General features: G+C 41.7%; 1 protein-coding gene across 2 annotated transcripts in view; it reads left to right on the top strand.

The window, feature by feature from the left end:
- The first annotated feature begins 494 nt into the window (after positions 1 to 494).
- LOC118392268 (proton myo-inositol cotransporter-like) overlaps positions 495 to 27,202 on the top strand; it is a 65,119-nt gene continuing 38,411 nt past the window's right edge. The window contains exons 1-3 of one of the 2 annotated variants that reach the window (XM_052460078.1): positions 495 to 1,739; positions 10,999 to 11,158; positions 15,750 to 15,958. In XM_052460078.1, the coding sequence (XP_052316038.1) occupies positions 1,181 to 1,739; positions 10,999 to 11,158; positions 15,750 to 15,958 (928 nt within the window). In that variant the 5' untranslated portion in view covers positions 495 to 1,180. The remainder of the gene's footprint in view (positions 1,740 to 10,998; positions 11,159 to 15,749; positions 15,959 to 27,202) is intronic. The other variant, XM_052460079.1, reaches the window with a different exon arrangement.

Raw genomic sequence — 27,202 nt, 5'->3', positions numbered from 1 at the left:
ATCTGGGGACATCAGAATTATGACAATTATTTGCCTCTTTTGAATATCATAGTATTTCCCCGCCACTGTAATGCACTTTTTATGAAATCTTCATCTGTGCTCATTGACATGCATTGAGTAGAACCAGTGGAGGCTGCCGAGGGTTTATAATGTCTGGAATTGTATCAAACCCATGGAAACTTGTGTGTTGAAGTATTTGATACCATTCTACTTATTCTGCTCGAGCCATTACCACGAGCCCGTCATCCCCAATTAAAGTGCCACCAACTTCCTGTGAGTAGAAAGCTGTCGGGCATCAGTTCAAAACAATATTGTGACGAAACATGCAAAGAATTTTGAGCATAAACAAAGAAATGCAAGCGCAAATAAAGCACTTTCCTTAAAATTCAATGTTGCTAAAAGTAATTTGCAAGTGGAGAGCACTCAACCAACGTGAATCCATGTGCAACCCCAAAATGTGATCATCATAGAAAAGGCACAATGCTTGTTCACCATTATGTTTTATTTAAAAGATTATTCAAAGTAATACGTCATTTTGAAAGAAGCATGCTTTGAATTCGTGTCCCTCAGTCATTAGGCACGTTTTTTTGTCACACTCCCTTCTAACAAGTCCTTGTCCAGAAAGGGAAACAGAAGCCACATATGTGTTAGACTGGCAGCTTTCAGGAATATGTTGTAGCTTAAACCGTTCAAGTGCTAGAGCCAAATTCATATGAAGAAATTAAACAAAAAATCAAAATGCCACAAAGGTGCAAGAAACCACAAAAAAACGCTAGTGCTTGTCCTTTGGGCCGCCAGTTGAATAGCCCTGCACTATAGGTTATTTATGATGCAAGGTGATAGGTAAATCAGTCAGTAGGCAGTCACCTGCAGTCATTTTGATTCTCTGGAACACGGCCAGTGTCTATATGGCAGCTTGCAGCAAAGCAATACCTCTACGTCAGAGCGAGAGAGCGCGAGAGAGAGACAGAGAATTAAAGAGTAACCCTCATCAGTACCACTGCAATGACACTTCTGTAGCCTGTGACCACGGCTACAGACCAACTTCTGTCAATTCGAATTATTCATAATTAACGGTTTTTGGACCAGTTGCTCGACTGTGAGGACAACAAACATCTCTTAACAATTAACCAACCAAATACAGTCCTGTGAACATTTCGTGGGTGCGTTTGTTTCCCTTATGTCCCGAAAATCGAGCGACAATGACTATAATCTTCGTAGTATGAGCAACCTGATGGGTGAGAGGAGGAAGAAAGTGAACGATGACGGAGAGCGGAGTCTCATCAAAGCTTCGTCCAACGCGAGCATCAACAGCCAGGCTGCCGATGTCCCTGCCAATGCCAATGCCACTGCCGCCACCTCCACCCGGGACCTGGAGAGAGAGGCGCGTAAACAGTTCCAGCAAGATGTCACACCTGCGTTTGTTTATGTTCTAGCTGCGTTCTCCGCGCTGGGTGGCTTTCTGTTCGGCTATGACACCGGGGTAATCTCGGGAGCGATGCTCCTGCTCAAGAGGGAGATGAATCTCAGCGCCCTATGGCAGGAGGTTCTGATCTCTAGTACTGTGGCTACCGCCGCGCTGTCCGCGTTGGCTGGCGGGTTGTTGAACGGAGTTTTCGGGCGCAGGGTCTGCATCCTCCTGGCTAGTTTTATCTTCACAGCTGGGGGAATAGTGCTTAGCGCAGCTCCCGATAAGGAGGTTCTACTGGTCGGACGTCTCATTGTCGGGCTTGGACTTGGTAAGGTTTCTGCAACTTTTCACTTGTTTACTTATCTCATTCACAAGACACCATGCGCAATTATCATGGGAGACACAGTTGACAACGTTTTAGTTATTAAAATAAAAATGATAGAAAAGGGGTGTCTTGCCCAACTATTGGGGCAAGAGGTCCGCTGAAAATTACTGTGATAAAACCCATTTTATCAGTTTCCTTTAGTCATTTTTGAGTAATTGACTTTAGAAAGCTAGTTATCATTTTTATTAGACAAATCAAATATAGAAACAAAATGGCATTGCACATCTCACTAATAACCTATGCGTAGGTTTTTATGTAGACCTAACACATGCATTTTTTTACCTGCAAATTATCTTAATTCCCAGCAGATGCTAACTCATGCTAACTAACTAGCTAGCTAACTCATCAAAATTAAAATTTCTAAAGATATTGTACGATTTATTTCTGCACATTAAGATATTGTATGATTTATAACCTCCAGTTTCACCTGAAATTTGCTTACATTAATACTAGAAACAAATTTCCAACCTAAAATGGGAAATGTGCCCCAGAGGTTTTCAGAGTTTTACATATAGAATATTAGAGGTGTTTAGCAGTAGGGCCTAGGCTATGTATATTAAAATGGCAGGTTTTTGCAACTGATTGCAACCAACCACATCATGTTTTGTGTCCGATTGTGATTGAGCCCCTAGCCTATAGGTGGCCATTTTGAAATATATAAAAGCATCTTGCTTTTTCATCTACAACCAACACAGAAGGCCAGAACCGAAGATCTGGCATGTCAATGAGAGATTAGTAAAACCTTGATATAGGCCAACGACCAAAATGTGTGGGTTTTACTTTTAACAATAAAGAATCTCCTTTATCAACTTCCACTGTCCTCAGACAGTTGCTGAATTTACTTTTCACTTCAGGCTAATCTCGTTCACCTAGACTAGGTTATCTGTGTACGGGTAGGCCATGACAGCACATTTTCACCTTTATTTAACCAGGTAGGCTAGTTGAGAACAAGTTCTCATTTACAGCTGCGACCTGGCCAAGATAAAGCAAAGCAGTTCGACACATACAACAACACAGAGTTACACATGGAATAAACAAACATACAGTAGAAAAAGTTTATATACAGTGTGTGCAAATGAGGTAAGATAAGGGAGGTAAAGGCAATATATAGGCCATGGTGGGGAAGTAATTACAATATAGCAATTAAACACTGGAATGGTAGATGTGCAGAAGATGAATGTGCAAGTAGAGATACTGGGATGCAAAGGAGCAAGATAAATAAACTACAGTATGGGGATGGGCTATTTACAGATGGGCTATGTACAGGTGCAGTGATCTGTGAGCTGCTCTGACAGCTGGTGCTTAAAGCTAGTGAGGGAGATATGAGTCTCCAGCTTCAGTGATTTTTGCAGTTCGTTCCAGTTATTGGCAGCAGAGAACTGGAAGGAAAGGCGGCCAAAGGAAGAATTGGCTTTGGGGGTGACCAGTGAGATGTACCTGCTAGAGCGTGTGCTACGGGTGGGTGCTGCTATGCTGACCAGTGAGCTGAGATAAGGCGGGGCTTTACCTAGCAGAGACTTGTAGATGACCTGGAGTCAGTGGATTTGGCGACGAGTATGAAGCAAGGGCCAGCCAACGAGAGCGTACAGGTCGCAGTGGTGGGTAGTATATGGGGCTTTGGTGACAACAGGATGGCACTGTGATAGACTGCATCCAATTTGTTGAGTAGAGTATTGGAGGCTATTATGGAAATGACATCACTGAATTCGAGGATCGGTAGGATGGTCAGTTTTATGAGGTTATGTTTGGCAGTATGAGTGAAGTATGCTTTGTTGTGAAATCGGAAGCCGATTCTAGATTTAATTTTTAATTTTACAGTCTATCCAGACACCTAGGTATTTGTAGTGTTCCACATATTCTAAGTCAGAACCGTGCAGAGTAGTGATGCTGGACGGGCAGGCAGGTGCGGGCAGCGATCGGGTTGAAGAACATGCATTTAGTTTGACTTGCATTTGCCTTGTAGGCTGCAGTATTTTGATTGACAAACTTAATACAAAACTGAAAAAGTTGACTTCTTAAGCGATCGAGTCATCTAACATGAGAAATAAGTGAGACGTGTGCCAATAGTATCCTCGTGGGCGGGCCTAACTAGTTGTGAATGTGATGGGTTATATTGCCCAACATCTATGTAGGTTAAATTTAAAGGATAGTCAATACTTTATTTAGCCATATACCAAAACAATAATCAAACCAGAAGTTGCTAACTTCATCCCATTACTTTGGGACTGCTTGTTTCCAGGGTTACTGATATTTGACTTCAGTGCCTAGGCCTATGGTCTTTTTGGAGGTAGGAGACTTTTACAAGATTTCACGCTGTTTGGCATTCAATGAGAATTCGACGTACCAAAGGAATTTCTAGCAACTTCTGGGTGACTCATAGTCTTGACCTTGTTTTTGATTGGGAATGAAGATTTGCGTGTCGTGCTTAGTAGAATAATGTTCATAGTCTGGAGTTACTTTGGGCAGGAAAATAATGTAGTGGTAAAGTAGTGTGCCGTGCTTGGAAGTCATCACTGTTAAGCCTTGTCTTAATTCTTGCTTTCATTGAGCACAATAAGTGGAGGAATGGATGAAGAGTGCTATGCTTTGTGCGTTTTTGCTGTTTGTATGTACTAGTCATAGTGATTTAGCTAATCTTTTTTTTTTTTTTTTGACACAACTAGACCCAGTGAGTAAGCCTGTGAGAATATGAATCAGCCTTTTATCTTTCAAGTACAAAAACTACTCACTCACTCACTCACTCACTCACTCACTCACTCACTCACTCACTCACTCACTCACTCACTCACTCACTCACTCACTCACTCACTCACTCACTCACACACACAGTGAACTCTCTTCTCCCTCAATATTACCCCACAGACGCATCAATCTTTCAAAACATTGAATTGCTGCTATTTTCCCAAGATTGAAAGAGGCAATTTATCAGACCATCTAAATAGTTAATTGATCAGGTCACGCGGGTTTACATTGATATCATTTGCCTCTCCATCTCTAGGTATGGGGTTTATTTATGCTCATGTGTTACTCATTTTGATGCCAAACCTACCACTGGTGTGGGGGTGGCTAAAGAGTTCTATTTTCATGTCATCCCAACAAATGTAAATGCCTGGAGTTTGCTAAACAGCATTGTCACTTGGCTTGGAACCGCTTCTTTGATCAGATTACATGAAAATAGAGCTCTTTGGCCACAGACACCAGTGGTGGGTTTGGCATTGAAATTAAAATGCGTTAGCATAAGGCTGCATACCTATTGTAAAAAAAATAGTGGTGGACCTTTGACGTTATGGAGCTGTTTTGCTCACATATGGATATCAAGGATCTGGAAGGATTCTGTATGGAGAAATGGTCTAAGATCCCTCCCATTTTAGAAAAAGGCTTAATGCCATTATCCTTGCAGGGTGAGGTATTGAACCTGGGGTATGAGAAAAACAATTATTACTCGTAAAAAAAAATCTTTCTCGGGGCAATTGTATTAGTATAACAGAATATAATTTCGCTTTTTTTAGTATACAATATACCTCAGTATTTTATACAGTCATTTTTGCTAATCTTTACCAAGTGTGTCAATAATTTCGGACCCCCAAATTATTGGTGAGCTGACCTTTAGGTGAGCACATGGGAGGGCTAGGGGTGAACTGTGCATAGTCCCAAATTGCACCCTATTCCCTTCATAGTGCACTACTTTTGACCAGGGCCAATAGGGCTCTGGTCAATAGTGCACTAAATAAGGAATAGGATGCTATTTTGGATGCATCCTTGTTCTGTGGTTTGTCTATAAGGTACAGAATGATTATGATCTGTTTCTAATGAATGATATTGTCAGTTTTATTATTAGTGATGCACCGATATTAAGTTTTTGGCCGATATCCGATATTTTCCTTGCCCTCAAACTGATACCGATAACTGATGTATATATATATCTTTGGGCCTTTTAAGCATTCTAGTACATTTAAATAGTTAGACCACTGCGTCCATGTGTGTGTGCTAAGGCACTGCATCACAGTGCAAGAGGCGTCACTACAGTCCCTGGTTCAAATCCAGGCTGTATCACATCCGGCTGTGATTGGGAGTCCCATAGGGTGGCGCACAATTGGCCCAGCGTCGTCTGGGTTTGGCTGGGGTAGGCCGTCATTGTAAATAAAAATGCGTTCTTAACTGACTTGCCTAGTTAAATAAAGGTTACACACACACACACACACACACACACACACACACACACACACACACACACACACACACACACACACACACACACACACACACACACACAGAGACCAACAAGTTATTTAGTTGGCATTTACGTATGTCCCCATTACCAGTATAAACATAATCAAACCCTATTTTTTTCACTTACTTGCTGTGCTGTTTCGTTGTTAATTTGTTTAGTCATTTCGTTCTCAACCAGGTTTTCATCATACATGTCAAGCAGTGAAGTTTCAGTTCTGTCTGTCCGTGGCCTCTCTTCCTCGGTGGTCACTGTCACTGTGTCCGTTTCCAACTTGTCCAGCGTATTTCACCTAAACCCTGTTTCTTGTCTTCATTGAAGTAGCGATTCTTGTACATAGCATCGAGCATGGTGGCGACACAGTAAAGAGAGAATGTCACCGAGTTGCTTGTTCACAGCCTGTGTCAGCAGTTTTGTTGATCCATGACAGTCCTCAACTGGCAGCTTCATTAAATGATAACCTGCTGATGATACTGTTGTGTATTCTATTGGCCCCATGGTCTGACTTCATTGTATTACAGAAAAACTTTGTTGACCTGAAATTAGTACTGAAGTATATGTTGTTCTCTAGAGTTCATAAAAATAAGTTTGATATGACATATTTTTGGGGGAATCTTTACCCCCTTTCTCCCCAATTACGTGGTCTCCAATTGTTAGTAGTTACTGTCTTGTCTCATCACTACAACTCCTGTACGGGCTCGGGAGAGACGAAGGTCGACAGCCATGCATCCTCCGAAACACAACCCAACCAATTTCGTGGTATCCAATTGTTAGTAGTTACTATCTTGTCTCATCACTACAACTCCCGTACGGGCTCGGGAGAGACGAAGGTCGAGAGCCATGTGTCCTCAGAAACACAACCCAACCAAGCCGCACTGCTTCTTAACACAGCACTCATCCAACCCGGAAGCCAGCCGCACCAGTGTGTCGGAGGAAACACCTGGTGACCTGGTTAGTGTGCACTGCGACCGGCCCGCCACAGGAGTCGCTAGTGCGCGATGAGACAAGGATATCCCTACCGGCCAAACCCTTCCTAACCCAGACGACACTAGGCCAATTGTGCGTCACCCCATGGACCTCCTGCCTGGACGCGAACCCAGAGTCTCTGGTGGCACAGCTAGCACGGCGATGCAGTGCCCTAGACCACTGCACTGCCTGGGAGGCTTGATATCGCATATTGATGTGTTAGTTTAGAAGCTGACAATAAAAATGGTCTTCTATAGAAATCGGTCCTGCCTCTCGCTAAATAGATTATTCAGTCCACGTTCCTATCGGTCCTAGACTATGGCGCCAGGGCCAAAAGAGGAAGAGGTGCCAGCTCTGCCCAAGAGCAAACGATAGAGAAGTCAGCTGCTGGTGTTCTCAGTGCAATTCACCTGTCTGCAAAGAGCACCGTCACATGCTTGTGGTTTGTAACAAATACATGGACTAAGACAGCATACGTAAGCATCACACACATGCCCACTTTGTTCCTTTTGTTCATGTTTTCTAAATTGATTTTTTATATTGATGATGAACTTTGGACTTTCAAATAAATGTTTTTTGCAGGTGCAAGGTTATAGTTGAACAAAATGAGAAGAAATAAGGAACCCGCTCTGACGAAGGCCGTTGGGCCGATACGTAAAGCTTATTAAAGAGCAGTGATACTATCAAGACCCATATAAATAAAACACAGATATTACATTATCGGGTCATTTTGACCCGGCATATGCATTCTTGGGGCATCACGTTTATTATGCATCCTAGGGTTAAAGCCGTCATAGAGCATTGCACTTTATTACAGGTGACAATTTTAGTACTCGTCACTGCATTCTCTCCCAGAAAGTTGGTTGGCCCTCTGATGTCACGTAGGTTATATTGCACGATACAATGCTATGTTTTCATTTATATGTTAGGGTGTTTCGGACAAGCTGATTCGTTCACACCGTGTTTTTATTTCTGCTTGCATTTTGTATTTATATTTTGTATTTTGTATTTATGTCATTCAGGGCTCATCTGTAAAAGAGACCTTGGTCTCAGTATGACTCCCTGATAAAATAAAGGTTAAATAAAATACGAGTCTTGGTGGTGGTGGACTCCACATGTGTCTGAGTAGAGGCCTGGGGAGACCGGAGGGACTGACCAAAGGCTGTCGCTGATAACAGGAGTAGGGAGGAAAGGAGGGCTCTCCCACTCTCAGCAAACCGGGAACATTTCTTAGAACATTAGTTAAGATTTACATGAAGTTTTAGTTATGCTGGGCATGCACTACACAACTTCTAAAATCTTAACTTGGACACGCTCACATTTCCAGATTTCCTTGTCCCAAATCTTTAATTCCGCCCATCCTCAACCCCAGGATGGTGGTACTCACATTACACAATGATTCCCTAATTGATCTTGCACTGCATTTCTCAGTTGTCTTAGGAAAAAAATTCCAATGCAAACAGCGAGCTGCTTTTTATTACTGTGCACATTATGTGCAGAAACATCAAAAAAGAGACAGAGATGCAGAATATTGACTTAATATGAAAATATCTTCTTGGTTTCTGTCACGGTAAGACGTGGAGGTAATATTGAAAAGGCAGTTGTGTTCTGTCCACAGCTCCACCAATCACCAGTCTTCCACCACCTCGGTCCACATGGTGTATGTTGTTGTTCCTTTCCAATTCGCCATCATTGTTTTGGTCTCACATGCTGAGTGCTCATTGGCTATTCGCAGTAATCCTTGCCCCAATCGCGTTATAGCACTTCTCATACTGCAAGGTGCACAACCAACATTTCTGACGTCAGAAAATTACCGGGACATCCAACAGGGGTCTGGAAAACGGAACAGCCATCATCGGTGCGTACCAGACCCGCCCAAACGAAGCGTGTCCCAACATACTGCTCCTATCCCAAGTTCATAGGATTTCACCCCGTCATGAATATTCACCTGGGACAGCAAAAACATGGCAAATATATAGTGCATGTCCTGCATTAGGGTTTTATCTAATATTAGGATAACATCACAAAAACATGGCAAATATATAGTGCATGTCCTGCATTAGGGTTTTATCTAATATTAGGATAACATCACAAAACATGGCAAATATATAGTGCATGTCCTGCATTAGGGTTTTATCTAATATTAGGATAACATGTCCTGCATTAGGGTTTTATCTAATATTAGGATAACATCCCAAAAACATGGCAAATATATAGTGCATGTCCTGCATTAGGGTTTTATCTAATATTAGGATAACATCACAAAAACATGGCAAATATATAGTGCATGTCCTGCATTAGGGTTTTATCTAATATTAGGATAACATCCCAGAAACATGGCAAATATATAGTGCATGTCCTGCATTAGGGTTTTATCTAATATTAGGATAACATCACAAAAACATGGCAAATATATAGTGCATGTCCTGCATTAGGGTTTTATCTAATATTAGGATAACATCACAAAAACATGGCAAATATATAGTGCATGTCCTGCATTAGGGTTTTATCTAATATTAGGATAACATCACAAAAACATCAACACACTCTCTCTCTCTCCTTTATTATATTTTACTCTCCACTACTCTTAATTCCATTCAAAACCACGTGTTTGGTTCAGTTATTTGTTCTGCTCTCTGCATGTGTATGATGTAAATAAAATGACAAACATGTCAAATGTGATATGTAGAGGAGCAGCCTTTTGACAGAAAGAGCAAACAGAGTAGAACCCGTTAGCTATGTTGAAGCATGCTCCGCTCTAGTTGTTTACTTGGTAGTGTTGCCCACTGGAGTATGTGTGGGTATGCATGCTTTTGCTCTAGCCCTGCATTAACACTCCTGACTGAAATAGTAAACTAATCAAGGCCCTCACTCTGACTCTGGACCATGATCAGCTGAATCAGGTGTGTTAGGTCACTGCAGGGCTGGAGCAAAAAATCTGCACAGCTAGTAGCTCTACAGGTGTAGTTGGAAACTCTTATCAACCACACCTCTAGGGGTGTGTACCGTATGAGCGGCAACCCTAGGGCCACTCCCTTTAACAGTAGGACCCATCCCTCAAGTCCTCACACCTGTGTTTAAAAGAAAATGAATGAAATGCTAATAAAACGTCTCTAGTCTCCCAGATATTAACTCCAGCCGGTGTCTTGTAATTGAGTGGTTGCATGGCGAAGCAAGCGGTTCCCACGGCAACAGGTAGCTACATCGTCTGCCGGATAACTGGAGGAGAGACGGGAAGTAGTGCACTCTGGGTGCTGTTAATAGTCCCTTATCGGTGTGGAGTGGTGATGTCACGGCCCTTGTCAGATGAATCCCGGCAAACACATGCTGTTTGTTCTAACAGTCAGTGTAAATATGTAGTCATTTTGGCGTGGTCAGTGGCTGCAGCAGCTGAGAACAACACTGACTTACATGCTGGTATAGGCTACAATATCTCTTATGTAGTGTATGCACTTGAGATCTATGTTGTAGATCTGCTTACAGAGATGACCGATGTGGTTGATGTTGTTCAGTCTGCCAGACATGATTGATGTTGTGTGAAATGATGAGGGCTCTTTAGTGCCCTAATGGCTAGTGTGTGATTGGTGCAGCAGCTCTGTGGTTGAGTGTTTTGATTAGGTTCTCTAGATGGAAGATGTGACTGAAGACACTCAGATTCCGCTTGATTGACAGAGGTAGGGGAGTGTGGAGAGGATATGTTGTTTCATGCCTAACTCAGATCCTATACCATTGTTCTTGAATTAGGTAAATCAGTGAACTGAATTGATCATAAAAGCTGAATTTGCACTTATCCATAAACTTTGACTGTATTGTATGCTCCAGGGTGATGTTTCCCCTAGGTGCAGATCTAGTATCAGCTTCCCCTCCCCTAATCCTAACCTTAACCATTAGTGGGGGAAATGCTAAACTGATCCAAGATTAGCATCTAGGGGCATCTTCACCCTACACTACAGTTCTACACTCCTCATTGTGTCTTCACTATTCCTCTGACCCATCCCACGTGAGTAGGTATTGCGTCCATGACGGTGCCAGTGTACATAGCCGAGACGTCTCCCCCCCACCTGAGAGGCCAGCTGGTGACAGTAAACACACTGTTTATCACAGGAGGCCAGTTCACTGCCAGCATCATAGACGGGGCCTTCAGCTACCTACGCCATGATGGATGGAGGTGAGACACACACACACACACACAAAGTATTTAGTCAGCCACCAATTGTGCAAGTTCTCCCACTTAAAAAGATGAGAGGCCTGTAATTTTCATCATAGGTACACTTCAACTATGACAGACAAAATGAGCAAAAAAAATCCAGAAAATCACATTGTAGGATTTTTAATGAATTTATTTGCAAATTATGGTGGAAAAGTATTTGGTCAATAACAAAAGTTTATCTCAATACTTTGTTATATACCCTTTGTTGGCAATGACAGAGGTCAAACGTTTTCTGTAAGTCTTCACAAGGTTTTCACACACTGTTGCAGGAATTTTGGCCCATTCCTCCATGCAGATCTCCTCTAGAGCAGTGACGTTTTGGGGCTGTTGCTAGGCAACATGGACTTTCAACTCCCTCCAAAGATTTTCTATGGGGTTGAGATCTGGAGACTGGCTAGGCCACTCCAGGACCTTGAAATGCTTCTTACGAAGCCACTCCTTCGTTGCCCGGGCGGTGTTTTGGGATCATTGTCATGCTGAAAGACCCAGCCACGTTTAATCTTCAATGCCCTTTGATGGAAGGAGGTTTTCACTCACAATCTCACGATACATGGCCCCATTCATTCTTTCCTTTACACGGATCAGTCGTCCTGGTCCCTTTGCAGAAAAACAGCCCGAAAGCATGATGTTTCCACCCCCATGCTTCGCAGTAGGTATGGTGTTCTTTGGATGCAACTCAGCATTCTTTGTCCTCCAAACACGACGAGTTGAGTTTTTACCAAAACGTTCTATTTTGGTTTCATCTGACCATATGACATTCTCCCAATCTTCTTCTGGATCATCCAAATGCTCTCTAGCAAACTTCAGACGGGCCTGGACATCTACTGGCTTAAGCAGGGGGACACGTCTGGCACTGCAGGAATTGAGTTCCTGGCGGCGTAGTGTGTTACCGATGGTAGGCTTTGTTACTTCGGTCCCAGCTCTCTGTAGGTATTCACTAGGTCCCCCCGTGTGGCTCTGTGATTTTTGCTCACCGTTCTTCTGATCATTTTGACCCCACGGGGTGAGATCTTGCGTGGAGCCCCAGATCGAGGGAGATTATCAGTGGTCTTGTATGTCTTCCGTTTCCTAATCATTTCTCCCACAGTTGATTTCTTCAAACCAAGCTGCTTACCTATTGCAGATTCAGTCTTCCCAGCCTGGTGCAGGTCTACAATTTTGTTTCTGGTGTCCTTTGACATCTCTTTGGTCTTGGCCATAGTGGAGATTGGAGTGTGACTGTTTGAGGTTGTGGACAGGTGTCTTTTATACTGATAACAAGTTCAGACAGGTGCCATTAATACAGGTAACGAGTGGAGGACAGAGGAGCCTCTTAAAGAAGAAGTTACAGGTCTGTGAGAGCCAGAAATCTTGCTTGTTTCTAGGTGACCAAATACTTATTTTCCACCATAATTTGAAAATAAATTAATAAAAAATCCTACAATGTGATTTTCTGGATTTTTTTTCTCATTTTGTCTGTCATAGTTGAAGTGTACCTATGATGAAAATGACAGGCCTCTCTCGTCTTTTTAAGTGGGAGAACTTGCACAATTGGTGGCTGACTAAATACTTTTTTTGCCCCACTGTACATACATACATATATGTAATTGCTTATTATTATATAGGATTTTTTGGGGGGCCGGGGGGTGTAGATCAGCTTTAATAGTGCAGATAGATTGTCGATTCCATCAATATAATTGTCTGTATAATTTCCAATTCCCCATATAATTGTTGGGTAAAAATATACAGTTTTCACTGTATATATATACAGTACCAGTCAAAAGTTTGGACACCTACTCATTCAAGGGTTTTTCTTTATTTTTACTGTAGAATAATAGAATAAGACATCAAAACTATAGAATCGTGAAGTAACCAAAAATCAAAAATATATTTCATATTTGAGATTCTTCAAAGTAGCCATCCTTTGTACTCTTGGGATTCTCTTAACCAGCTTCACCTGGAATGCTTTTCCAACCGTCTTGAAGGAGTTCCCACATACGCTTAGCAGTTGTTGGCTGCTTTTCCTTCATTCTACAGTCCAACTCATCCCAAACCATCTCAATTGGATTAAGGTCGGGTGATTGTGGAGGCCAGGTCATCTGATGCAGCACTCCATCACTCTCATTCTTGGTCAAATAGCCCTTACACAGCCTGGAGGTGTGTTTGGTCATTGTTCTGTTGAAAACAAATGATAGTCCCACTAAGCCCAAACCAGATGGGATGGCGTATCTCTGTAGAATGCTGTGGTAGCCATGCGGGGTAAGTGTGGCTTGAATTCTAAATAAATCAGACCGTGTCACCAGCAAAGCTCCCCCACACTAACACCTCCTCCTCCATGCTTTACGGTGGGAAACTACACATGCAGAGATCATCCGTCACCCACACCTAGTCTCACAAAGGAATGGCGGTCCAAATCTCCAATTTGGACTCCAGACCAAAGGACAAATTTCCACCAGTCTAATGTCCATTGCTCGTGTTTCTTGGCCCAAGCAAGTCTCTTCTTATTATTGGTATCTTTTAGTAGTTGTTTCTTTGCAGCAAATCGCCCCCCCCACTAGCCCCCACCTTGCTTGGTCACAACACAACTGATTGGCTCAAACGCATTAATATGGAAAGAAATTCAAATGAACTTTTAACAAGGCTCACCAGTTAAATTAAATGCATTCCAGGTGACTACCTCATGAAGCTGGTTGAGAATGCCAAGAATGTGCAAAGCTTTCATCAAGGCAAAGGGTGGTGACTTTGAAGAATCTCAAATATAAAATATATTTTGATTTGTTTAACACCTTTTTGGTTACTACATGATTCCATATGTGCTGTTTCATAGTTTTGATGTCTTCACTATTATTCTACAGTGTAGAAAATAGTAAAAAAAGAAAACCCCTTGAACAAGTAGGTGTTCTAAAACTTTTGACCGGTAGTGTATGTTCTAACTCTAGTAGCCTACCTGGTTATATTTTGAGAAAACCATCACAAAAATCCAAAACAAGGCTTGTGAATTTCTGCATTTGCTCCTCACCAATTGCAAATTGAAGTCAGAACCAAAGCATTGTGGGAGAAAGAGCATGGGCGTGTATCTTATTTCCTTATCATCAGGATAATAATTCCTTGGACGACACAAGGTTGAAAACATTTTTTAGGTATGCGGCGTCCATCTCGCAACAGAGCCTTCAACTGCAATGGTGCATTGCCATTCCACTCCGTTGTGGACCTACCCATTGAAGTGCATGACTCCCGAGTGGCGCAGCAGTCTAAGGAACTGCATCTCAGTGCTAGAGGTGTCACTACAGACCCTGGTTCAATTCCAGACTGTATCACAACTGGACATGATTGGGAGTCCCATAGGGTGGAACACAATTGGCCCAGCGTCGTCCGGCTTAGGGTGTGGCCCGGGGTCGGGCCGTCATTATAAATAAGAATTTGTACTTAACTGGCTTGCCTAGTTAAATAAAGAATACATTTTTTAAAATTCTGTTTATCATGTTGAGCTTTTATGTAGGAGAAGTGGCATTTTGATAGCATCCACTTCATTGGCAATAACGAAGGCGATTGCCATACCTGCCATTGTCAAGTTTCCCAGAAACAGCAGAAGATGTACCTTCCCCAGCTTACTAATTATCATAAAAAACAAACGTCATTACCATATCATCACAATAAACTTAAAAGTGGGCAACAGTATAACATAATTGGCTTATCATTTAACATTTTAAAATAGTTCTCACTTATAGGAATGGATAATTGTTTAAAAGTTGCTACCTGTTCCATAAAGCCATCACCGAAAACACATTTTTCATTTTCTGTGTTTTCTGTTGTTGTTGGTAACTAGACGACACAACGTTTGGAACATTTTAAAGTGTGCGGCGTCGGTCTCACAACGGAGCCTTCAACTGTAAGGGGGCATTGCCATTCCACTCCGTCGTGGACCTCCCCATTGAAGTGCATGACATCCAGCACAACGTAACAGAGTGTTTATGGGTAATGTGAACGAGGCTTAAGTAGGCTACAGACATGTATGTTGGAACATTGCTACATTGAGGGAGGCAACCCATCAGTGGTCCCTGCTATGCTCCAGCTCATGGGGTTTCTCCTCTCTCATCCTCTCATCCTCTCATATGAAACAGCTAATTGATCTCTCTCTCCCCCCTCTCTCCTCCCTTTTTCCACCCCCCTCTCCCTATCCTCTCAAAGTATACTTTATTGGTGGTTCATGCTGTGCTGCAGTTCATGGAGTTTCTCCTCTCAAAGATGAAACAACTAATATATTACATTTTCTCTCTCCCTCGCACCCCCCTCCTGCCAGTGGTTCTTGCTGTATTCAGGTTCATGGGGTTCCTCCTTTTGCCAGAGTCACTCTCACAGATGAAACAACTAATATATCTATCTCTCTCTCTCTCTCTCTCTCTCTCTCTCTCTCTCTCTCTCTCTCTCTCTCTCTCTCTCTCTCTCTCTCTCTCTCTCTCTCTCTCTCTCTCTCTCTCTCTCTCTCTCTCTCTCTCTCTCTCTCTCTCTCTCTCTCTCTCTCTCTCACCGACCCCGACCCCCTCTCTCTGCCTTTTCTCCTCTTCTCCAGGTATATGTTGGGTCTGTCGATGGTCCCTGCGGTGCTTCAGTTCGTGGGGTTTCTGTTCCTGCCAGAGAGCCCCCGCTGGCTGATCCAGAAAGGCCTTACCCAGAAGGCCCGGCGTGTGCTCAGCCAGATTAGAGGCAATCAGAACATAGACGAGGAGTACGACAGCATCAAGAACAGCATCGAGGAGGAGGAGAAAGACTGCGGAGGAGGTGAGAGGGGAGCAGGAGGCGCAGGAGAAGCACACACACATATAAACACACCTCACACACCTCTGGGGAAAACAGGTGCTTCCTTTGTCCGCTTGCTCACCTGACTTGTTTTCCATGATGACCTCATCCCTTTCTTCCCTGTCTCCATCACCTCTGATGTGATGATAGTGAGTGTCACTCTAACCACCAGTCACTCATCCACCCGTACACAGCCAGGATTAAAGAGCAATAATAAACACAATGACACATACTGTACAGAGTGACGGAGCAACACAACATCAATAACAACAACACAACTAACAACTACATCTGATGATTCATGTTTTCTTTTAGAACCACAATTAGAATCACTCCACAGCCTCATAGAGGATCTAGATACTTTTGCTAACCTCTCTGGATTAGTGAACTATTACATATTGGATCACAAAAAAAATGCAAGTTTTACATTACTGTGTAGTTTACCAATAAAATGGTCTGATGGAGATGTGGACATACTCGGTATACAAATCCTGAAAGAAAGACATTCTCACTCCAATACAGTTTTATAGAAAGTTAGCAACAATGGATAAGATCTTGCTACCATGGAAAGGAAAATACCTGTCTATTTGTGGAAATATCACCCTGATGAACTCTTTAGTCATATCACAGTTGACCTATTTGCTTATGGTTTATCCTACACCTAGTGACCTGCTTTTTAAATGATATGAACAAAATAATATTCCATTTGATTTGGAATGGCAAGCCAGACAAAATGAATAGGGCCTATTTATATCTGATTAAATATTAAAGCATTAGACCTCTCACTAAAGGCATCAGTCATACAAAAGTTAGACTTAATTCCGAAATGGTTCTCTAGGAAATTGGTAGGAATGTCTCACCCCATGTTTAAGAATGGCCTTTTCCCCTTTATTCAGCAAACAACTGCTCACTTTCGGTTGTTTGAAAATGAAATCATCTCCAAAATATCATTATTTTTTAAACCAGCCTTAGAAAGTTGGTTGCAATTTCAATTCAATGCACCTGAAAAGACAGAACAAATAATGCAACAAATATTGTGGTTAAACTCAAATATACTAATAGATAAAAAAAAGAAGCATATTTTTCGATACATTTTTTTAAAAAGGTATTTTTGTAAATTATATCATAAATAGGACTGGTGGAGTTATGTCACACATGCAGCTATCACAGAAATTGAAGAAGCAAGTAGAAGGAGGAAAAGTAAGGAACGTGCCTGTCGGCCCCTGCATTAAAGAACATAAATGGTTAAAGAAAAGTGTGATAAATAAAAACATATACCAATTTAATTTAAGAACCGAAAAATTGACAGCTGTGCCATATAAATGACAAAATAGTAGGGAAGAGATTTTCGATGTACCCATTCCATGGCACGTGGTTTATGAATTGACACGCAAAACAACGCCTGATTCAAAACTTCACATTTTTTCAATTTAAATTATTATACAAAATTCTTGCAACCAATAGAATGTTATATATATGGGGGATACAATCTTCCCAGCTCTGCAGATTTTGCTGTGAGGAGGCAGAGTCATTAGATCATTTATTTTGGTACTGTCCATATGTAGCTCGTTTTTGGTAACAGGTCCAGGAATGGTTGAAAAATTGCCAACATTTTCCTAGAACTAATGCTGCAGATAGCAATACTGAGGGATTTGAAAAGTCAATCAATCAATAATACAATAATTATTTTAGCAATAACGTTTATCTTTCATTTGCAATCTGTAGAAGCTATGAGAATAGAAAGGATCAGTACTTTTGTGAAGCATCACAGCACCGTTGAAAATATATGGCAAATTGAAATCCAAAATGGATGGTGTTGAGAGACAGATGGGAGGGGTTGAATGGAGCTGAAGGGTGGGACTAATAACAAGATAACCAATGTAAAACATACAGGGTCTGTAAAATGTATATAGGTTCAGAAATGTTGTGAAATGGCACAGTTACAAATATAAATCAAACTGGATGGACATCAGAAATAGAGGAAGGACTAAAAACAAACAAAATATAACTATTGTAAAATAGATTGTGTCTGTAAGAAATGTGTATAAACTGAAGGAAGAAGCCTAAGTATTATTGTTAATTAGTTGACTGCAATTGGGGGAAGGGTGGTAGGGTTTGCGGGGAATAATAAAGGTATATCCTAAAATAAAGTATGTATATATTTACCCCCCAAAAATATGGGGGATTGGAAATGATGCAGACAATTACATTGATGGAAGCAACAATCTTTCCGCAATATTAAAGCTGATCCACCCCTTAAGAAATATCTGTATCAATCACTGCTCTCTGATCTCTGTTTCTCTTTGCTGGAATATATCTTATTAAAGCGTTGGGCTTCCATCTCTATCGTACAATATATTAGAAATGCCTGTCATGGATGAATTCCCTGCCATCTTAGTACTACTAAGATAATATTTAATCTAAGATAATCTTTCCTGATATGATTTGATCTTACGAAGCTTCCAGGAAACTCACCCCGTGTTTTTATTCAGGCCTACTGAACGTATTATATCTACATATATGAACCTATTTTACCTGGTGTATATGGCTGGGAACAAGCCTATTACCAGTCAACATGATACTGTTTTCCTCTTTAGAAGAGCGTTTTATCTCAGCGTGAGTTAGACACCGTAGTAGCCTAATAGGGTGAAGGACGCTCACACACATTAAGTCAGACACACAGGTAAGTCAATCAACAGAAGAGGCACCATGCTTCTTTAAGCTGTTTCCTTTGTGATAATGACCTCTGTGTGACGGTGGAACGACATCCGCTGAGCTACTCACTGACCTAGGATTGTTGGTCTTTTATATGACTGAGTTTCAGACAGGAGAGGATTCAATATATTTTTAAATATTGATGGGTCTGTGGGGTAATATTCTGTGAGAAGAGAGTGAGAGTGTCGTTTGCGTGGGCGTATCCATGTGTCTGTGTCTCTCTCTCTCTCTCTCTGTGTGTGTGTACAGTATATCCACGTGTCTCTGTGTGTGTTTCTCCGTGTGTGTGTTCTGTTTTGATGTGCAGCGGCTGTGTGATCAAGACTACAGGTTGATTTGGAGAGAGAGGCAGAGGAGCTGTTTGAGCCCCTGATGATACTAATCACAGGACTGATACTAACACGACACACTAGTCAATGGACTCTGATTACGGTGTTCTTAGAGGGGGAGAGAGGGGGGGGTGAAAGATGGAGAGAAATAGACAAAAGGGTGAGGGAAAAAAGAGGGAGAGAGATAGACAACAGAGAGAGAGAACAAACAGATTCTCTTCCAGCGAGGTACAGAATTAGAGAAGCTAAGAAAAGAGAATGTGAGGTTTAGAGAGAAAGGGATGGCAAGGAAGAGTGAAATTAGAGGCTTTTAATTTTTTTTTTAGCTAAAGCTTTCTTTGACATCCGAAAGGGTTCGAAAGGCTGTTCCCATAGGATAACACTTTTGTTCCAGGTAGAACCTTTTTTGCTTCCAGGTAGAACTCTTTTGAGGTCCATGTAGAACCCTCTGTGTAAAGGGTTATACTATGGGGACAGCCAAAGCACCATTTTAGGTTCTAGCTAGCAACTTTTTTTCTAAGAGTGTATGTACTGCATAAAGTACTAATAATTTCTTACATTTGTGAAGCGGTTTTCATTATACAGAATAATCTCAAAGGGCATAGACAGGGCAACTGACACAAGGAACACAGCTGACACAACAAGGGACAAGGACACCAAGGAGCCCAGCTATCAACAGAAACCTTCCTAAGGAGAAAAGCCTTTTAGGCCCGTTTTAAAGGAGCCCAGAGTCTGTGGTGCCTTCAGGTGACCTGGGAGAGCATTCCAGAGGATGGGGGCGGTCGAGCTGAAAGCCCGATTCCCCCTTGGAGCAGTGCTTGGTCCTGGGGCCATAGAGGAGCAGGCTATTGCTTGACCATAGGGTGCGGGTGGGGTTATAGAGGGAGAGTAGTTTGAGATCAGGCGGGGCATTGCCATGACTTTCCATACACTGGAAAGTCAGCAGGGGGGTTTTGAATTCGATCCGGAATGAGATGGGGAGCCAGTGCAGAGGTGCCAGGATGGGGGGGGTGATGGCGTTTCCGCTCTCTCATCAGGATCCTGGCAGCGTTGTTCAGGATGTATTGGAGCTTATGGAGACTCCTGCCAGGGATCCCGATGAAGAGTGCATTGCAGTAGTGCAGCATTGAGAAGATAAGGCATAGACGAAATTCTCTGCATCAGACTGAGTGAAGGTAGGACGGAGTTTGGCAATGTTCTTTTGAGGTGCTAGAATTCCACTTTACACAGTTGTTTGATGTGGCTGTCAAAGGTCAGGGAGGAATCCAGTTTTAACACCCAGATTGGAAACTGAGTGGGAGAGCGGGATGTTCTGTCCTGCACTACTGTATAGATGTTACAGCTGTCAAAGACTTTGTCTTTCAACTGTATAATTAACTCATCTTCAACGGGTTTCTTGACAGGTTCTGAGATACCTCACAGCTAACTGCCTCAGAAATGATTGTTACAGCTCTTTTTATTTCTTTATTTTTTAAAAACCATATTTTTCAGCCATGAAGAAATGTTTTATCCTATGCTTACCATCCCACGGCAATTTCCCCACAGCACAATCTCCCCATTTGATTCATAATTGCCATTTTGCTCTCAATGGCTGCTGCGCTTTCAGGTAATTGAATCATGCAGTATGTCATTCATAACGAATACAAGGTACTGTATGCTACTATATTTGTTATCTGTTCGCTGTACAATATTCCTCTCTCTTTCTCCCTTTCTCCCTTTCTCCCTTTCTCTCTTTCTCCCTTTCTCCCTTTCTCCCTTTCTCTCTTTCCTTCTTTCCTTCTTTCCTTCTTTCCTTCTTTCCTTCTTTCCTTCTTTCCTTCTCTCTCTCTCGCTTTCTCTCTCTCTCGCTTTCTCTCTCTCTCGCTTTCTCTCTCTCTCGCTTTCTCTCTCTCTCTCTTTCTCTCTCTCTCGCTTTCTCTCTCTCTCGCTTTCTCTCTCTCTCTCGCTTTCTCTCTCTCTCGCTTTCTCTCTTCTCTCTCGCCTTCTCTCTCTCTCTCTCTTTTTCTCTCTCCTTTTCTCTTTTTTCTCTCTCTCTTTCTTTTCTCTCTTTCTCTCTCTTTTTCTCTCTTTTTCTCTCTCTCTTTCTCTCTCTCTCTCTCTCTTTCTTTCTCTCTCTTTTTCTCTCTCTCTTTCTTTCTCTCTCTTTTTCTTCTCTCTCTTTCTCTCTTTTCTTTCTCTTTTTTCTCTCTCTTTCTCTTTTTCTTTTCTCTCTTTTTCTCTTTTTCTCTCTCTCTCTTTCTCTCTTTCTCTCTCTCTTTTTCTCTTTCTCTCTCTTTTTCTCTCTCTCTCTCTTTTCTCTCTTTTTCTCTCTTTCTCTCTTTTTCTCTCTTTCTCTTTCTTCTCTTTTCTCTTTCTCTCTCTCTTTTTCTCTCTTCTCTTTCTTTCTCTTTCTTTCTCTCTTTCTTCTCTTTTTTCTCTTTCTTTCTCTTTCTTTCTCTTTCTTTCTCTTTTCTCTCTTTTTCTCTCTCTTTTTTCTTCTCTCTCTCTCTCTCTCTCCTTTTCTCTCTCTCTTTCTCTCTCTCTTTCTCTCTCTTTCTTTCTCTCTCTCTCTCTTTCTCTCTCTCTTTCTCTCTCTTTCCCTCTCTCTCTCTCTTTCTCTTTTTTTCTCTCTCTCCTTTTCTTTCTCTTTCTCTTTTTTCTCTCTCTCTCTCTTTCTCTCTTTTTTCTCTCTTTCTCTCTTTTTCTCTCTCTCTTTTCTCTTTCTCTTTCTTTCTCTCTCTTTTTCTCTCTTTTCTCTCTCTTTTCTCCCTTTTTCTCTCTTTCTCTCTTTCTCTCTTTCTCTCTCTCTTTCTCTCTCTCTCTCTTTTTCTCTTTCTCTCTCTCTCTTTCTCTTTTTCTCTCTTTCTCTCTTTCTTTATCTTTCTCTTTCTCTCTCTTTCTTTCTTTCTCTCTTTCTCTCCCTCTCATTCTCTTTCTCTTTCTTTCTCTCTCTCTCTCATTCTCTCTCTCTTTCTCGCTCACCGAGATATGGGCAAAAGAAGCAGATAAGAAATGAGATATTACACAGTTAGACATTAATCCAGAAGATAGATAGTGTAGCACACGTCATGCCTCTTCTCCTGCTTAATTCATAATGGACCATTTTTACCATTTTATGGAATCCTGTTGGTTGGTGCCTTACGTCTGATTAAATCCTGTATCTGTTGAACTAGGATAATTTGGATTTATGTCATGTAGATGTTCACATAGATTCCTTCAGTTATTATTGCCTGAAGATAGGATGCATCCCAAATGGTACCCCATATAGCCCCATAGGTATTTGGTATTTTATTAGGATCCCCATTAGCTGCTGCAAAAGCAACTCTCCCTGGGGTCCACACAAAACATAATACAGAATGACATAATACAGCACATCAATAGACAAGAACAGCTCAAGGACAGAACTACATTTTTTTTTTTTTGCTTTACATATCAATGCATACACAAAACTGTCTAGGTCAAATACGGGAGAGGCGTTGTGCTGCATGGTGTTGCTATTTCTGTTTTTTGAAACCAGGTTTGCTGTTTATTTCAGCAATATGAGACGGAAGGAAGTTCCATGCAATAAGGGCTCTATATAATACTGTACGCTTTCTTGAATTTGTTCTGTATTTGGGGACTGTGAAAAGACCCCTGGTGGCATGCCTGGTGGGATAAGTGTGTGTGTCAGAGCTGTGTGGAAGTTGACTGTGCAAACAATTAGGGATTTTCAACACAATGTTTCGTATAAAAAGAAGAAGTGATGCAGTCAGTCTCTCCTCAACTCTTAGCCAAGAGAGACTGGCATGCATAGTATTTATATCAGCCCTCTGATTACAATGAAGAGCAAAATGTGTCACTCTGTTCTGGACCAGCTGCAGCTTAAATAGTTCTTTCCTTGCAGCACTGGACAACACGACTGGACAATAATCAAGATTAGACCAAACTAGAGCCTGCAGAACTTGCTTTTTGGAGTGTAGTGTCAAAAAAAACAGAGCATCTCTCTATTATGGCTATACCTCTCCCCATCTTTACACCCATTGAATCTATATGTTTTGACCATGACAGTTTACAATCTAAGGTAATGCCAAGTAATTTAGTCTCGTCAACTTGTTCAGCAGCCACACAATTCATTACCAGATTCAGCTGAGGTCTAGAACTTAAGGAATGATTTGTACCAAATACAATGCTCTGAGTTTTATTATCACATTCTTTCAACCAATCATCAGTCATTTGTGTCAGTGCAGTACATGTTGAGTGCCCTTCTCTTTAAGCATGCTGAAAATGTGTTGTTCATTTGTTTACAGAGAAATAGCATTGTATTTGGTCAAACACCATTTTTTTCCAACAGTTTGCTAAGAGCTGGCAGCAAGCTTATAGGTCTGCTGTTAGAACCAGTAAAGGCCACTTTACCACTCTTGGGTAGCGGAATTACTTTGGCTTCCCTCCAAGCCTGAGGACTCTGGTACTGCACTATGTTGTGAATAGAGTGCCATTTGGTACACAGACAAACTCATTCACCTGTTGTATTATTGTCTTATTCATCGGTAATTTGGATTCCGTATGAGGTGTGTCGTGGTATGTTACAGTCCAATGACACCCATGTTAATTTCCTAGCTTCGTTATCTGGAGACACAGGGGGATTTGCATTGTTATTTGAAATGAGGGATAATTTAATATTAACATTGCTAGCGGGGTTATCTTCTAATTTAGTTCAGCTAATCGAGTTTTGAATGAATATTCCTTTTCTTCCACTGTCATTTATTCTGTTTATTTTTAAGCTCAAGCAAACAATTTTGAAACAAACTAAATTAGTTTATCTTGCTGAATACGTTTCCAATGATTTTACCCATAAATAAATAAATAAATGTGGATAAAAACAACAATTTTCACAGACATCAACTATTACCTACTTTATGATATTAGATGAGCTGTAAAAAAAGTAGTCAGATGAAGCAGATGCTAAACTAGAGGAACGTTTTGCTAGCACAGACTGGAATATGTTCCGGAATTATTCTGATGGCATTGAGGAGTACACCACACCAGTCACTGGCTTTATCAGTAAGTGCATCGAGGACGTCATCCCTACAGTGACTGTACGTACATACCCCAACCAGAAACCATGGATTACTACAGGCAACATTCACACTGAGCTAAAGGGAAGAGCTGCCACTTTCAAGGAGTGGGACTCTAACCCGGACGCTTATAAGAAATCCCGCTATGCCCTCTGACGAACCATCAAACAGACAAAGCGTCGGGGCGGCAGCGTAGCCTAGTGGTTAGAGCGTTGGACTAGTAACCGGAAGGTTGCGAGTTCAAACCCCCGAGCTGACAAGGTACAAATCTGTCGTTCTGACCCTGAACAGGCAGTTAACCCACTGTTCCCAGGCCGTCATTGATAATAAGAATGTGTTCTTAACTGACTTGCCTGGTTAAATAAAGGTTAAAAAAAAATAAAAAAAATACAGGACTAAGGTCGAATCGTACTACACCGGCTCCAATGCTCATCGGATGTGACAGGGCCTGTAAACTATTACAGACTAAAAAGGGAAAAACAGTCGAAAGCTGCCCAGTGGCACGAGCCTACCAGACGAGCTAAATTACTTCTATGCTTGCTTCGAGGCAAGTAACACTGAAACATGCATGAGAGCATCAGCTGTTCCGGACGATTGTGTGATCACGCTCTTCGCAGCCGATGTGAGTAAGACCTTTAAACAGGTCAACATTCACAAGGCCGCAGGGCCAGACGGACATGTACTCCAAGCATGCGCTGACCAACTGGCAAGTGTGTTCATGGACATTTTAAACCTCTCTCGGTCTGAGTCTGTAATACCAACATGTTTCAAGTAGACTGTGCCCTGTGCCCAAGAACGCTAAGGTAACCTGCCTAAATGACTACCACGTCTGTAGCCATGAAGTGCTTTGAAAGGCTGGTCATGGCTCACATCGGCGATGTCATTTACAAAATAGCCTCCAACAATGGTATTACTCAGCAAATTGGATGCAGTCTATCACAGTGCCATCCGTTTTGTCACCAAAGCCCCATATACTACCCACCCCTGCGACCTGTATGCTCTCGTTGGCTGGTCCTTACTACATATTCGTCGCAAAACTCACTGGCTCCAGGTCTATAAGTCTTTGCTATGTAAAGTTCAACCTTATCTCAGCTCACTGGTCACCATAGCAACACCCACCTGTAGCACACGCTCCAGCAGGTATATTTCACAAGTCATCCCCAAAGCCTACAGCTCATTTGGCCGCCTTTCCTTCCAGTTCTCTTATGCCAATGACTGGAATGAATTGCAAAAATCACTGAAGTTGGAGACTTATATCTCCCTCACTAACTAGCATCAGCTGTCAGAGCAACTTACCGATCGCTGCAGCTGGACACAGCCCAACTGTAAATAGCCCATCCAACCAACTACCTACCTCATCCCCATATTTGTTTTTGTTTTTCTGCTATTTTGCACACCAGCACATCTGCTCACCTGCACATCTACCACTCCAGTGTTAATTGCTAAATTGTAATTACTTTACAACTATGGCCTATTTATTGCCTTACCTCCTTACTTCATTTGCACACTGTTTACAGATTTTTCTATTGTGTTATTGACTGTACTTTTGTTTATCCCATGTGTAACTTGTCGCACTGCTTTGCTTTATCTTGGCCAGCTCGCAGTTGTAGATGAGAACTTGTTATTGTTATTTACTGCTGCTCTTTAATCATTTGTTATTCTTATCTCTTACTTTTTTTTTGGTATTTGCTTAAAACTGCATTGTTGGTTAAGGGCTTGTAAGTAAGCATTTCACTGTAAGGTCTACCTACACCTGTTGTATTCGGCGCATGTGACAAATAGAATTTGATTTGATATTGTACAGAGTGGGCCATTAAATTCAACAAAGATCCCAATCAAGTCATTAAGTAAGGATGTATATATATATATATATATATATAAGGATGTAAAGGAAGCATTAAAGGACAATGGAAGGCAGATGATCTTTGTCAAAGCAGATGAAAGCATAATGAATGAAGATTTAGGACTGACCTTTTGTGTTGAGATGTGAATGAAGACAGAGCTATGCTCTCACACTCCACCAGTCTGATACTGGCCCACTTATAAGCTCTCTTCCCCTCTGTTATTTGACGTCTGTGAAGCATAGGAACACAACCCTGTACATTTGTATTAGTCATACCACATAACTCAGTGTTGCTGGTGGATTGGAAATTATTTTTGCCTTGATTCACCCATATCCACTTTTCCAATTAAAGTATTTGTTTAATGAATAGTATATCCTTAACAGTACCAAGTCCCCATAATAATAGCCATCCAAGAACAACCTACGCACAAACCTCTCGGTACTCAAATGGCTCCTAGTAAACACAGGTTATTAGGTCTTCAGTGATCTCAGTGCACTTACATCACAATATTCATTATTGCTAAGAGAACATTGTGTGAGTAGTAATATCCAGAGTTGTAAATGCTCTCTTTCTCGCTCGCTCTCTCACTCTCTCGCTCTCTTTCCCATTTGTATTGGGGTAGGGGTTAGTCAGGGAACCATTTTTTTTCCCCCAGACGAAACACATAATGGGCCCAGATATTAACCTCTAGACTCACAGCTCCTAGCCAGAGCAACGCCTTAGGGGCTGAGTTGATTGGTTGAAACTGGAGGTGTGTGTGTTGCGCATGTCTTTTTGGAACAGCTCACATGTGATCACGTGAAATTCATCTGGTTTTTCTGTAAGGGTTCACATGGGGACGGAACCCTATGACGTTGTCCAGTTAGTGTTTGAAACGTGTATGTGAGGGTGGTGAGTGACGTATGTACTGTGCGTTAGTCATTTCCTCCTGTACCCAGAGATAGCCCCATACTTGCTTTGATTGAATGGATCAGTTTGACCATTGATTTTTGTCCTGTTTTTGTGAAGAAAATGCCTTGTTTTTTTTGTCTTCTGAAAGCACCACAGAATGCCTTCTTTTAAAGGGCCCCAAATGACTTTGTAGCAGACATCTTTTGGCAAGATTTCAGAATCCTATCCAACAGATAGTGGTATACAAGCCTTTTTGTCAGGTTTCAAGCTTCTACTTAATGAATAAGGGGACTCAATCATGGGGAAAGTAGCTCTGATAGCCTTTCTATCTTTTTGTATTCACCAGCAAGGACAGAGGCATTACATTTTAAAGAGAGACGGAGGCAGTAGTTAGAAACAGATAACATAAGTATT

This window comes from Oncorhynchus keta, chromosome 13 (genome assembly GCF_023373465.1).
Source record: "Oncorhynchus keta strain PuntledgeMale-10-30-2019 chromosome 13, Oket_V2, whole genome shotgun sequence".
Lineage (NCBI taxonomy): Eukaryota > Metazoa > Chordata > Actinopteri > Salmoniformes > Salmonidae > Oncorhynchus > Oncorhynchus keta.
Note: the sequence above shows the minus strand (reverse complement) of the source record. Positions and strands in the feature narration are given on the sequence as shown.